This window comes from Neltuma alba, unplaced genomic scaffold (genome assembly GCF_004799145.2).
Source record: "Neltuma alba isolate B1F8T4 unplaced genomic scaffold, ASM479914v2 tig00005472_pilon, whole genome shotgun sequence".
In the NCBI taxonomy this organism is placed as follows: Eukaryota; Viridiplantae; Streptophyta; class Magnoliopsida; order Fabales; family Fabaceae; genus Neltuma; species Neltuma alba.
In genome coordinates, this window is record NW_021634122.1 from 22,966 (window position 1) to 37,029 (window position 14,064).

Genomic DNA, 14,064 nt, shown 5'->3' on the forward strand with positions numbered 1-14,064 from the left:
TTGCCGGCACAGTTTTAATTTTGAAGGAATCACTGAACCATTTAAGATTAAAATTTTAATGTTACAGATTTTATATTTTAAAAAATAATTTTATAAAATGCTTTTATTATTGTCTTGAATTCTGACTAAAATTTAGTAGTTTAGTTTTATTTTTTATTTTCTAAAAAATTAAAATTTTATTTATAATTTTATAAAATATGAAATCTAGAACATTAAAATTTAATTTTATGGTTGGAATTAGAAGTAGATAGAAATAGAGAAAAAGAAAAGCAGAGAGACCCCTTTTCCTAATTAAGCAGGCCAAACTACACACAATAATATTGTGTATTTTTTGTGGGCCAAAATAATACTGTGTGTGGAGGCTTAAGCACTTATAAGCATATTTTATGTAAATCGAGTTAAAACCCTTCTTACATACTTATCTTATATTCTATAAATTATGATTAAAAAATTACTTATAAATTATTCCAAACAACCCTAATTAATGTTGGGCTTCAGAAAATCTTCAGAACTGGAGCGACAGTTTATTTAATTTTTGTTGTTGCTGTTGAGATACTGATCATTTCTTTCTTACGGCTCTCTAGCTTTTATTAAACTAATTAAGGACCCATTAGTTACTTGGTTGCTGCATCATTGTTCTAATTATTTCTTATGAAAAATTCAATATATTAATTGAATTCACGTCGGCTTATAGTTAAACACGTGACATCAGGCGACAAAAAGCTTAATGAATTTCGACCATATGTGGATATGAATGACGCCCGTTTTGCTTTTGAGGTTTCTGTTCGCATCGAATTAATCAATTGTGATACTTTATAATCGTCAATATGCAATTTTTTAATTCGAGATTCTTCATAGGGCTGTTGGATCCCGAAATTACGATATTCCATAATTATAATATTGTACTATGATAGCATTTCATATATATATATATAAATATATATATATAAGAAATTAAAAATAAAAACGATGAGGTCACGTATCGGTGGTTATCAGACATGCCAAAAGATGCCAACTAAATTGCTGATTCCATAATTTAGGTGCCAGTATCAGTCTCAAACTCTTTTTTTTTTTTCCAATTTCGTTCTTATAAATAATTATGAATATGAAAAAAAACCTCTATCAAGGCTCCCACCTTGTCATAAATAGAGTTGATAAACTGAATTTTATTTAATTAATTATACGTGCCTATCCATCATTTTCGTAGCTACCTCCAGATCATAATTGAAGCCCCATGTTACTATGCCAATTCTAATTCTAATTCTAATTTATTTATAAAGAGCATCATTTTCAATCACAACCTATCACAGAACACCGTTGTTAGCGATGGCAATGGACCTTTTCTTAAATAAAAAAATTTGTAATAATTCATGTACTCTTCCGATCCTAAATATAAAACTTTTATACTAATATATCTAGAATCGGAAGAGTACCATATAAAAAATTATTGTCTTCAGAAACCTAAGAGTGCATTTTTTGTTTTCGAATAACCATCTTAATTAAATAAGCGACAATAATAAAAAGCAGGGAAAATTCGATTATATATATATATATTAATTGAGTCCTGGCTTTGACATATAAGACTCATATTATAATGAGAGGCAAATGATTCGTTTACATGTTTTGGTTATGGATAGGTTGAATAATAAATAACACGGATGGAAGTTTTTGAATGGGAAAGGTGGGTGAATTATTTTTATTTGTGAAAGAGATAGTTTTTATTTATTTATATACACCACAGATTTATTAAAACCATAATAAAACCCTTTTATTGTCGGGGTCTTGGTTTTTTTTAATAATTTATGCGAGAGGAGAACCAACCAGCTGTTTTGTGAGCAGACAAAGCTCCAGAGCATTGTCTCACACCAGTGGGCGCAATGCGCACCGCCTTCTATGTCACCGAAGCAAGCTTCGTCTTCCCCCAATATCTTCTGTCCAATCTTCACAAAAGCTTAAAGCAAGTTCAATATATATATGTATATATATTAATTGTGTAAGAAATGGAATTCAATTCACTTCCGTTTATGAATTCTGAGTAGCTTGTGGGAAAAAAAAAAAACACTTGTTTGTTTTTCTGCTACAATCAAGGAAAGTTCTAGAACAACTCCAGAAGCATGAGGATGAAGGTAATGAACAATCTCATGTTCTCTTCAATCTGTGATCGATGGGGCAAACAAAATTCTAGCTGAGTCGTTACGTACGTGTAAATTGTGAAGCGTTAATTATTAGGTCTCCAAAAAGCCAGTCATTCTTAGAATGGAATTCCGGACACGGCTCAAATCCCGGCCCTTGAGGGTCCGGCCGTTCCCCGTGCACACCGAGAAGGCCATTTTCCCTGCGATCCTCCTCCCGACGAGCACGTGCGGCGGAACCATCCCTTCGTCCTCCCATTCTTCCTCCAGCTGCTCCTCCGCGTCCATACACCGGAATATGCTATCCGGAATGTTCACCGGCAGCGAGTTCGCCACGATCTTGTTTGAATTCTTCCGAATCTTGCTGGACTTACTCCGCGAATTCCACTGCTGATGATGCTGATGCGGCGGCTGAGCGATGACTTCTCTGTAACTGTCGAAGAAGCACGAATCGTCATCGTCAACGAAGCTGTCGTCGTGGTCGGCGGCCGCGGCGGAGGCCTGGCGGTGGTAGTGATCGGAGAAGATGACGTCGGACTCTTGGAATTCGTCGGCCATGTCAGAGAAAATGAGAAGATTGTGACGAAAATGAGTGAAGAGAGAAAGAGAAGAGGGGGTTTGGTATTTATAGAGAAGGGGAGGGAGTGGAGGTTTGATTGGGTTTGTGTGTTGGCGTCACCATAAAGGCGTTGAGTGCGGTCCCCGCTTTCTTCCTTCCTCTCTCTAAAATTCTCTCTCTTTCCTTTGTGTGTCAGACTTAACTTTCATTTTTGTGCCTCTAATAAATAATAATAAAAAAAAAGACTTATTTTGTGTGAGTCGGCTGCCTAAAATCTAAATCAGCTTCCGTTTCTTTTGGCCCACGTCTTTACTCTTTAATTTAACCCATTAACATTTTCCCTCTCTCCCACCCAATATCGCCCCTCATAATATTTTTTTTTTCAATTTCTTTTTCCCCTCATTTTATCTTCACGTTGCCTACTTACTTCACAGAAGTTCTAATATTGTAAAAAGTGTAATCTTTTCAAGCGAATGCGAGCAAGTTATTTGTCCATTATGTAGACACGGAGAAGTTATTTGATTGTTTGGATTTTTTTTAAGCGACTAGTTAAAAATATCAATTCCCCAATTACCATTTTTATTTATTTTGCTGGTCGGTCACCGTTATAGACTCAATTAATTAGTTAGAAATAGAAATCGCAGGCGTGTGAATCGATATGTGAATATTTAGTTTTCTGCATTTGCACACGAAGCTTGATATATTGATATTGATATTGATATTACGTTATGCTGGAAAGAAAAAAGATATTGATATTACTTTAAACTGTCTAAAAATATTTAAGCTAGAAAATAAATGTTTAATGCCGTTCAAAGTAGGTGACTAAACCCTATCACATTGCATATACGTGTAATAGGTATAATACTAGCTACCTCCGGTTATAAATATGAGACATAGTTGGGAGTGCAAAATTGCACTACAAATGAGATTTTATGTAGTACTATTTTGGTTTTACAAGAGAGAATGATTCTTTTAGACAAGCTAAAAGAAAAAGCCTCAATCTGTAATTAAACGCATTTTACTCATCAAATAATTGTTCCCATGTGTTATGATTGTAATTAAGTGAACGCGAAATCCAGTCGCCTCTGGTTTCTCTCAAAACAATGTATATATGCAAGGCTTCCTTTGATTGCTTGAGGCTTTAAACTTTGACATTTAGATGTCTAGAGATATATATAATTTCAAAACTGTTTGTTAACTACTAATTTTGTTATGGTAGTTAGAATTTTGAAACTACTGCGTGCATACGTACTATATCCAAATGATCACATTATTAATACTCCTCCGGTCCTTAATATAGGACCTAATTGTTGAGTTAATTTTGGTCCTAAATATAAGACCCATTTCTCATATTTATCAATTTTCTCTAAATTACCCCTATAGATACTCCCTCAACCATAATCAAGTACAAGAAGGAGAGGAGGTATTAATAAAGATGATTATGGTGTTTTAGGAAAAACGCGTCACATTTGTTATAATTAACTAACTTACCTAACTTCCTTAATCTAATCAAATTAGTTAAATGGGTCTTATATTAAGGACCGGAGGAGTAACAAATTCACACCCATAAAATAATTAATAAGCAAATTACACCACATATCGTCCCTTGTTTTCCCAACTATAATATCTCATAAGTTTCATTATCTTACCTCTTTTTTTTTTTAAGAAAAAAAATCATGGAATTATATTAACGTGTTGGGGTGATTGCGAGGATTTTAACGAAGAGACGCAGCCTGTAGCAGGAGTTTTGTTTTAGAGTCCGTACATGGCATGGATTTCATAAATGGGAGAACATTACGATAATAACAGTCGTAGGGGCAACATTTTAAACCGCGCCAAATAGATAATACGTGGCGGATAAGATTTTGTGACTCGTTTTCTTGTTTACCACGAGAGAGGAAAAAAGTCAAAATTTCGAGCCAAATAGCTTTGACAATTCAGCTATCAACTACACAAATACGTGTACCATGCCTATTTCGTATTTCGGGTCGGATTATATATAATTCAAAATTCATTCATGCATGGGAGAAATGAAATTCCACTAAATCACATGTTTAACGGAGAGAAACAACCTGTTCCTCATGGTATGAGACAAGATATGTTCCATACCTTTTTTTTAATAGTTTTCCTCAAGACACACACACACACACACACACGGCTGGTTTATTCAAAATTTGTAAGGCCAAACAATTTGAATGGTTTTTAATGGCATTCTAGAATGATACATATCTCTCACGGGATACTTCTTTTTTTCACGACGACTTCTGAAGACGTGGTTATTTTCCTCACTTAAATTGGTTGGTGTAAGATTATAATTTATTAAGAAATGAGTAATTTTAACAAGAAACCAACTCGAGTCAGTTCGAGAACTTATTAATGACTAAGCAGATGAGTTAATCGTATGGTATGGGGCCACGTCCACACAATTATATGCCATCTAATATCTTCTCCTGGCGCCGAATCTCGAAACCACGCGCTCAATTTCTGAGAGCCGAGCCGAGCCGAGCCGAGTGATATGGCGATGAAGCTATGGTCTGAACTCTGAAGTGAATGATTGGTTGGAGGGTAATTAAGCAAGCAAACGAGAAGCGTGGCAGGAAAGGGATCTATCTGGCTTTGCTAGGACTAGCTCGGCGCATCCCACGGCTTCTAATCCGCATGAGACGATCTTCTTAGAATCGCCCAGTAAGGAGCGGGTCCCGCTCCCAGACAAAGCACTTGATTAGTTTTAGTTAATTATTATTATCGCCGTACTCAATAGAATATACTAATAATTAATTACATACTTGAGGTCGTTTTGGGCAGAAGCGACATGGAAGGGTTTACCGAGGGAAAATGATCGCCACTCTCCGTGATCCTTATCCATAGCTCGGCCCGAAGCTCAGAAAACGACAAGCCAATAGTGAAGGGACACGTGGGAAGGTGACGTGAGTGAGGAGAGGGAATCTGATGAGGAGTACTGGGCAACCCTACTTTGGTGCCACGTTCCCGCCGTTGTTTTCGTGCAAGTCTCTCTCTCTCTCTCTCTCTCCCCTCTCGTGATGGTTTCTTAACTTGATGCGTTTGCTTCATTCGGTTACCTGTGATTACTCAAACTCCTTATTTGTTTCTTGATTAAACTTAGTATGGTATCTATGTTTCTCAATCATATGCATGTTCCTTAATTTTTACGTCATTAATATTTATCTTCCTGCACAATTATCCTGTTGTTTTAAACTTTTAATTAACTGGGTTCATGTTACCCGACGAAGATGGAAAGAATTATAGATAAAGGATTTCTTATTCCTTGAAGAGAAGAAGAACCACAGAAGGGCGGAGGAGGGGATATGGGTGGGTCAGAATGGAGGAGGAAGGTGACGGAGAAGAAGAAGACGTATAGTAGGGTTTTTTTGGGTGAGAATGACAAGACCTAATTATTAATTAATTAATAACTACATGGGGAAGGCCTAATGGCCCTGTGCCAGAGTTTTAATTTGTGTACCTTCTTACTTGTTTTAAATGATGAAAGCGATCTTTAACTTATCTCTTCTTTTCTTCTCTCTCAACTATTATTATCATTCATTCCTACATCGTCCAATTCAGTGGATTTATGCTTTCTAGGTTCCCATCCTTCCTTCATTGCGTTTCACAGAAACTGTGGCCTACTATATTGTATTGATATTTTTCATCTTTTCTTATAATTCACACACGTCCATTATACCTTTTGGACAGCCATTGAACCCATCACGACTCCACGCTTAAGAAACCTTTAAAAGAAGTGTTTGGTGTTGTTCAGATTACAAGTTCCTAACATGGTATATCGTATCGATGCACATCGCAATCTCCAATTCCTCCTTTCTGATTGCCAACATTAATGAACTGGTATCAACAAAACTACTTGGATATAATATACAAGATCCGTAAATGTATATGGATTAACTACTTGGATATGCTGGTTTTTTTACAAAAAAAAAACACTACTTGGATATATATATGTATTCCAAACTGAACTTCCCGAGAAATTGCAAGATAGTATATGTTTATGCAGCTTCATGGAGACGCAGCACAAGTTGAATGTGCTGTTTTGAATGAAGTAGGATGGTGGCGCATTAAAGTGCAGCGACCAATGGCAATAAAGAAGAAGGGGCCTGGGGCTTTGAATTATATTTTGAAGTCAGGCGAAGCCTAACCTAATAATAATGGTCCCTTCAACAGAATCCTATGACCCCCTCTTCACAGTGACAAAAAATTCCCACATGAAGCATGTCCAGAACCTATTTAATTAATATGATTAGATTAAAAAAGTTAGGTAAGTTGTTATTTATAAGAAATATGACATCTTTTTTCTTAAAATACCGCAATCATCTTCCTTGATATTCTTCATCTCTCTCTTAAGTTAATAGAATATTAACAAGGATAATTTTAAAAAAATAATTAATATGAAAAATGTCTTTTATATTTAAGATTAAGATCAACAATTAAGTCTTACACTACATTTGTTCCTAATCATATGACCTTGTTCGTAGACAACTAATGAGATTTTATAATTAGGACCAGAGATAATATTAAAGACTGGAGGAGTATAGCTTCCATGGAAAAGAAGACAGAGAGACAGAGGTGTAGGAGATATATACATGCCAATTCTATGTCTGGTACCGGTTCTACTTCTATATGTATATGTGTGCGGGAACATTTCTAACTATCTCATAAAAACCGAGCAGAAATGATCTAGTCATTAAAACCTTCAAATTTACTCATATTCAAGATCATGGATTATATATAAGAAGTCATTGCAATTAATGAAATGTTAAGAGGTGATATTATAGATATATATATATATATATATAATACCCTGCTTCAGTGACACATAATAAGAATTATCTATTGCTTTAAAAGTTGTTTTATAACAAGGACAGGTATCAGGATGGAGTATATGCTGTCACAGGCCTCTCACTTCAAATACCTTATTGTATTGTTCATTGATTTGCTGCAAAATGAACTATAACTTCAAATATAAATTGGTGTATGCTTTTGAAATGGTTGAAATATTCTGTTTCATTGATGCTCTCTTTTTCGTTTTTTTCACCCTCACTTCTCCTGTTGTCATGTTCAGTTTTGGTCACGTTCGGACCTCAAATAATGATTTTACTCTAGTAATACGAGAGCATTAATTCGCACCGAATTATTAAAAAAATACAGATACAAATGAAGAAAAATACTGAAACTTATAAAAGCACGCTATATGACATGCAATTTTAATATTACTTCTGGTCCTAATTATAAGATCCTATTTATAGTTTATAAAATGAGGTATTATAATTAGGATTAGAAGTAGTATTATCTACATGTACATGCATCTTCAAAAATTACCGTGCGCATTATGAAAAATTCAAAATTGTCAATTCTTAGCTTTTATTTTCCTACAAAGATTGAGTAGCTTTTTTTTTTTTCCGGCACAGTTTTAATTTTGAAGGAATCACTGAACCATTTAAGACTAAAATTTTAATGGTACAGATTTTATATTTTTAAAAATACTTTTATTATTGTCTTGAATTATTCTGACTAAAATTTAGTAATTTAGTTTTTATTTTTCATTTTCCAAAAACTTAACATTTTATTTATACTTTTATAAAATATGAAATCTAGAACATTAAAATTTTAATTTTATGGTTGGAATTAGAAGTGGATAGAAATAGAGAAAAAAGAAAAGTAGAGAGACCCCCTTTTTCTAATTAAGCACGCCAAACTAAACACAATAATATTGTGTGTGTTTTTTGGCCAAAATAATATTGTGTGTTTTTTTTGGGCCAAAACAATACTGTGTGGGGAGGCTTAAGAAACATGTAAAATACAGAAAAAGGAAAATACCCCCCCCCCAAAAAAAAAGAGAGAAAAAGCAAACGCAACGGTGCGTTTTGCCTCTAGGATTAATTGCTGTGCATATGCTTCAGCCGTTGTCTTGGGTCTGCGAAGTCGCGGTCTGCATTCTTTTCTCCCCACTAGACCCCCCTGCCTGCGGAGTATAGGAGATCCTAATTTCGTTCTTTCTTGCTGATATTTGATTTCGTCTGCCTATATCAACCAAATTGCTTCACACGGTACTTTCTTGGTTCCCACTTTTATCTTGGTGATAAAATTAGCCGTGTCGAAGCTGATATATTTTCCAAATTCCTTTGTAGGATTGAAAATGGTGTCTTTTGCTAGTTGCTAAGCTGACGAATCATATCTCTAAAATTTTCCCTTCTAATTTAATTTTTTTTTCGGGCATTGGTTTTGCTCGAGATTGGCATAATCTTCCTAGACCGTGAGCTACCCTTCTTGGAGGTCCCGTCGAATGATTTCATCTAAAGGGAGTACATTTTGGGGATGCATTTTCATATCCCTTGGCTCTTTATCCTTTGCTGGGTACTTCTTTGCTGCAATTATTTCCAAGCTTCTCCCGCCTTCAAATATAGCGATAATATCTGCCTTGCAAAATGACTGGTAATCAATTATAATGTAAATATTCAAAAAAATGAAGGTCCTACTTAATTATCTACTTTATGTCTGATTTGGTGAATTATAGAGGGACTATACATGAATAAATCATGGGACCTCAGCATTGAATTATGTTCCATACTTGACTTTTATTATTTTACTTAATGTACTGTCAGAGTGTTAGATGTGCAGTTTTATTATGCATGCTACCAGGTGACAAGTTTGACTATCTCTATCTCTGGTTCACATTGATACAGATTGTCATATACTAACATATTGGGTATGGGAAATAACTTGGTTTAAGTTTTAGCCTTGCCATTATGAGCATGTAGATGTCAGGACGTGGGTCAATTCGGGAAATAACTTAGAAAATGTTTTGTTAAATCTAGCATCGGGATCTTACATTTTAATTTAGCTTTGAGGGCTCAGGAAGCAAATGCTTAAGATTTCAAGCAGTCAGCTCTGGGGCAAAAATATAGAGGTATTCATGGTGTGTATTTTTAGAGAAAACCAAGTTGTAAAAGTATATCAGGAGAGTTCTGTAACCTTTTCCCTGTTAGAAACGAGCTCATCAGTGTAGAAGTTCCTTCCCGCCCTGGGGATTGTGTGCCTTGAGCATAGCTGGTTGGGACTGAGGTCGTTTAGCTTCATGTCCAATGCACTAGTAACACTACTGCCCTGCTTTATCAGCCTTACCCATGCTGGGTATAGTGGAATGACCAGGTCATAGCGGGAAGCTAGTCCCTTATGCTTATAATGTATTAAAGGGATCTACCTAGGATTCTTGTTCATCATTTGATGCAAATAACTTACTAGTCTCTGCTTGTCCGACCATGACTGATGCAGTTATTTTTCTTTAAAATCGCTAGTGCTACTATTACCATCCCGTATAAATGGCCTATTGAAATATTAGGATCTAGTTGGTTTCATCAACGCCGAATCAAGCATTTCCATAATTCATTCTGAGCAAAGTTCACTAATGGAAGACAGCTAGTCTACAGAATTACAGTCAATTAAACAGCTAGTCTACAGAATTACAGTCAAGTAAACATCAAAACAAATTAGTCCTCAAATTGTGAAGAGAAGCCTCTTATTATCTAGTGTTTTGTTTGCAAATTCCTCGATCACCAGTTTTATACAGTGTAGATTTTTTTAGCGTATTTGATTTGTGACATGAATGCTCTGACTCCTGTTGCAGGGGCAATATTTTCAACTAGTGAAATGGTTATCTTTAGTGGTGCTAAATTACTTTTGATTTGTTTTCCTAATTTCGATCGTATATCCCTTTTTCCTGATCTGTATGCGGCTTTTTATAGGTATCACTGCTTCTTGGTGCCATTGACTCTGCCTGTAGTAGTTGTTACGGTATACTTCCATTGGCTGAGCATGAAGATGTTTAAGCATGCTTAACTTCTAACGTTCATCTTCAGTTCATCGTTTGGAAGCATACTTATTGAATGTTGCCTCTTCATTTATGTCAGTTCATTGGGGGCAGTCTGCCTTGCGCACGTTCTTCATTGGCTTGTTGATTGTATAGACTTATAATTAAATGGTGGTTATTTCACCTTGGAAGTTGGAAGCCTAACCACAACCTCTCTCAGGCTTTTGTCATCTTCTTGAGTTGACTGACATAGAGTTGAGGAAAGAGATATATAAACTTCAACTTCTAAATGAGCAAAAAAAAAAAAAAAAAAACTATTCTATGCTACTGCATCTTTATTATTAAAATTTTTAATAAAGACAACTCAATGGTATATTTACTGTATTATTAAACAGTATTTACTAACGTTTTAACTGAATTTCGAAGACGAAAAACGTCTTATAACAACTAAAAAATTTAACGTCAATGATATAGTAGTACAATCATCGTTCTGAATAGCATACCTCTACCAATTCAGAGGCATTAAATCAAAAACATCAAATAGCTAGAAAAAGACTCCTAATAAAATATAATATACGAAAAGATAAAGACTTTATGGGAAAGACACAGCGACAGGGCTTCTCACAACGAACTCTTTATCAGTCCAAGTATAGGATCCAAAATAGTAAAAATCTGGATCATACTTGGTGGGGTAATTCCAACTAACAACTGTGATAGTGATGTTGAAGCTCAATTCCTGACCAACATGATCAAACTTGAGAACATCTGGAGAGGCAGTGATTGTATATTCCTTCGGTGACTCAGAATTAAAAGTGTAAGTAGAATTGCTGCGTCCGACGTTAGTGACTCTTCTGGTAAAGGTCTTGGTTCCATTGAGCTTGTGGATTTGTATGGATGGATAGTTGAGGTTGACTGGTTCGGGCACTGAAACTGGACATTTATACGGCATATTCATGGCGTGTGTTTGTCCAAGGCCACAAGTATAAAGAACGTAATCCTCGTAAGAGCTATTATAAACCAGTCCAGGATCTGCTGCTTTCACGGGTTGTAGGTGGCCCGATCCCATTGCCAATGGCGTCGCAGGTTTTCCACTTTGATCCATCATAGGATTTCCTGTGTTGTCTGTCGTGGAGGCTGTGACAAAACCAGTTAATATCAACATGTCAATCTAATACCAAAAACTAACTCATGAATAAATACATATAAAGCTTATTAATTCTTGGAGATGGATTTAATGGGGTATGGTCTGAAGTTTAGAGAGTAATTGGTGGGATGATTTGAAGTTAGTACCAGTGGTCATGAGGGCAGATTTAACAGCAGCCGCACTCCAAGTAGGGTGAATGGCTTTGAGAAGAACTGCCGCGGCAGCAACGTGAGGAGTAGCCACTGAAGTTCCAGACATTATATTGTACTCTGTCTTTCTCCGATCACCGCCCTTACTGTTCCTTGTGGGCCCATCCTTTTCTGTCCACGCTCCCAATATCTGGCTTCCTGGAGCTATTATGTCAGGCTGCAATCATCACAAATCACAACCAACAAAGTCAACGGCCACGTACGAGGTTATTCACAACATTGCACACATGCGTATGGACAAGAAGAAGTTACCTTGATAAAGTTGGGGTCAATGGGATTTGGACCCCTACCAGAGAAGGAAGTGACGGTGGGTGCTGGTTTAGAGTTTAAGGTTGTTTGCCCAGGAAGAATACGAGCCTTAGCGTCCTTGGTTGTTCTTATGTAATGGATAAGTTTTTTGGTATCTTCAAAAGTAACACCAGTGGATGGGATTTGGTTGGACTCACAGGCAATATCATTGCCATGATCAGGATCATTCCCAAGAATGAAACCAACCCCACCATTGTTCCGAACTTCCAGACCTTGGTGTAATGGAGTGCCTTTCCCCCTAAGACACAGCACTATCTTCCCTTTCACCTTCTCTGCCTCAAGGCTGCCGTCCAGACAATACCTGCATATTTGTCTCTATTCGATTAATCCGTTCAATTTCATCATAACCAAATCTACACAATCATCAGTGTTCAATTAGGTTTGGAGAATCACCCTGAATCTGTTTTAGAAGTCGTTGGTTTCTCAACATCGCTCGCCAACACCAAGCTGTGGAAGTTGTTGTCCATTTGCACTGGAGTGATTGATTGTCCCTGATAATTAATACATATAACACTGATTGATATAAGAGTTTTGAACAGAAGGCATATAGAAATTAAAAAAAACTGTGACAAGTCACCTGAACTTTTGTGCCATCGGCAAGAAGAAGAGGAGCAGGGAACGTACGATCAATGTGACTAGCACCGACCGTGATGAGCCAAGGAGCAACGTTGGTCAAAGTTTGATGATCAGGTCCAGTATTGCCAGCACTAGAAACCACCACGATGTTCTTCTTCAATGCGTGCAACGATCCGATTGCGCTCTTGTCGCGTACAAAAGTCTGGGCAACATCGAAACCAAAGGAGAAGCTTATAACGTCGACGCCGTCTCCGATGGCATCGTCGAAAGCCTTGGTTATGTCTAAGTCGTCGCAGTAATTCCCTGACTCATAAGAACTGCCTGGCCAAACCCAGCATACCTTATAGATGGCAAGGCGGGCCAGTGGGGCGCCACCCGACGCGGTGCCGCCGGCGAACCCGCCATACCCTGTGACGTTGGGAACCGTGCGTCCGGCGATGATAGAGGCCAGGTGAGTGCCGTGGCCGTCTTTGTCACGAGCAGATTTGATGTCTTGGGATTCGTCTAGAGGACCAAATGCGCCTTGATATCCATTGAGGTAATACCGAGCTCCGATTATCTTTCTGCATATAATAATCCAAACACTGCTTGCTTAAGTGTCTTTAAAATTTTTGACAATATTTATGCTGACCATATATATATATATATAACGTAAAATTTTTGGATTCAAACAAATTATCCAGAACATATAATTAATACCGATTACAGGTGGATGAGTTGAAAGCAGTTCCATTTTGGCAGATTCCTTTCCATCTGGCAGGAACAGGTTTCATGCCTTCATCGCTGAAGCTCTTTGATTCAGGCCACACTCCTATATCAACAACACAAACATTTGGTGTGTGTATATATAGATGTGCGAGCAGCTCAAATTAAACTGATGATAGATATATATAAAATCGTAATAACTAACACAGAACGTACCAGTGTCAAATATGCCAACTATAACATCTTGGCCATAGTTAGCTCTGGATAAGAGGCCGTGATTGTGATTATTCAAAGGCTGCTTCAAATCCATGAAGCTCCATGACCTTGTGGTATGCAGAGAGTAGGGCTTCCTTGCCTTGCTTTCTCTCACAGACACCACTCCCTTCATTCCTGTCCCAATTCATTAATCAATATATAGTTGTAACACATCATTAATTAAGTAGATGACAATAAGCAATTAATTAATTACTGGCTAGTCTGGAGGCTTCTTCCGGGGTGAGAGCAGCGGCGAGGCCATTGAAGCTGTGCTTGTAACTGTAAATATGAGAAGCTTCGGCTTCCTCGTCGGTGTCTTTGAGAAGACGCAGATACAA

General features: G+C 36.9%; 2 protein-coding genes and 1 long non-coding RNA gene across 3 annotated transcripts; 1 reads left to right on the forward strand and 2 right to left on the reverse strand.

The window, feature by feature from the left end:
* Positions 1 to 1,952: 1,952 nt before the first annotated feature.
* On the reverse strand, positions 1,953 to 2,736 carry LOC114747815 (uncharacterized). The gene has a single exon (XM_028936162.1). It carries the CDS (start codon positions 2,688 to 2,690, stop codon positions 2,226 to 2,228), a length of 465 nt encoding a protein of 154 aa, XP_028791995.1. The 5' UTR covers positions 2,691 to 2,736; the 3' UTR covers positions 1,953 to 2,225.
* A 5,872-nt stretch (positions 2,737 to 8,608) lies between these two features.
* On the forward strand, positions 8,609 to 10,758 carry LOC114747816 (uncharacterized). Its single transcript, XR_003740414.1, has 3 exons — positions 8,609 to 8,768; positions 8,850 to 9,153; positions 10,464 to 10,758. It is a non-coding gene; the product is annotated as an uncharacterized LOC114747816 (long non-coding RNA).
* Positions 10,759 to 11,102: 344 nt separating this feature from the next.
* Positions 11,103 to 13,859, reverse strand: LOC114747812 (subtilisin-like protease SBT5.6). Its single transcript, XM_028936160.1, has 7 exons — positions 13,688 to 13,859; positions 13,466 to 13,577; positions 12,768 to 13,329; positions 12,584 to 12,681; positions 12,134 to 12,491; positions 11,819 to 12,038; positions 11,103 to 11,662 (listed from the first exon to the last, which is right to left on the reverse strand). Exons 1-7 carry the CDS (start codon positions 13,857 to 13,859, stop codon positions 11,121 to 11,123), a joined length of 2,064 nt encoding a protein of 687 aa, XP_028791993.1. The 3' UTR covers positions 11,103 to 11,120.
* Between the last annotated feature and the right edge of the window lie 205 nt (positions 13,860 to 14,064).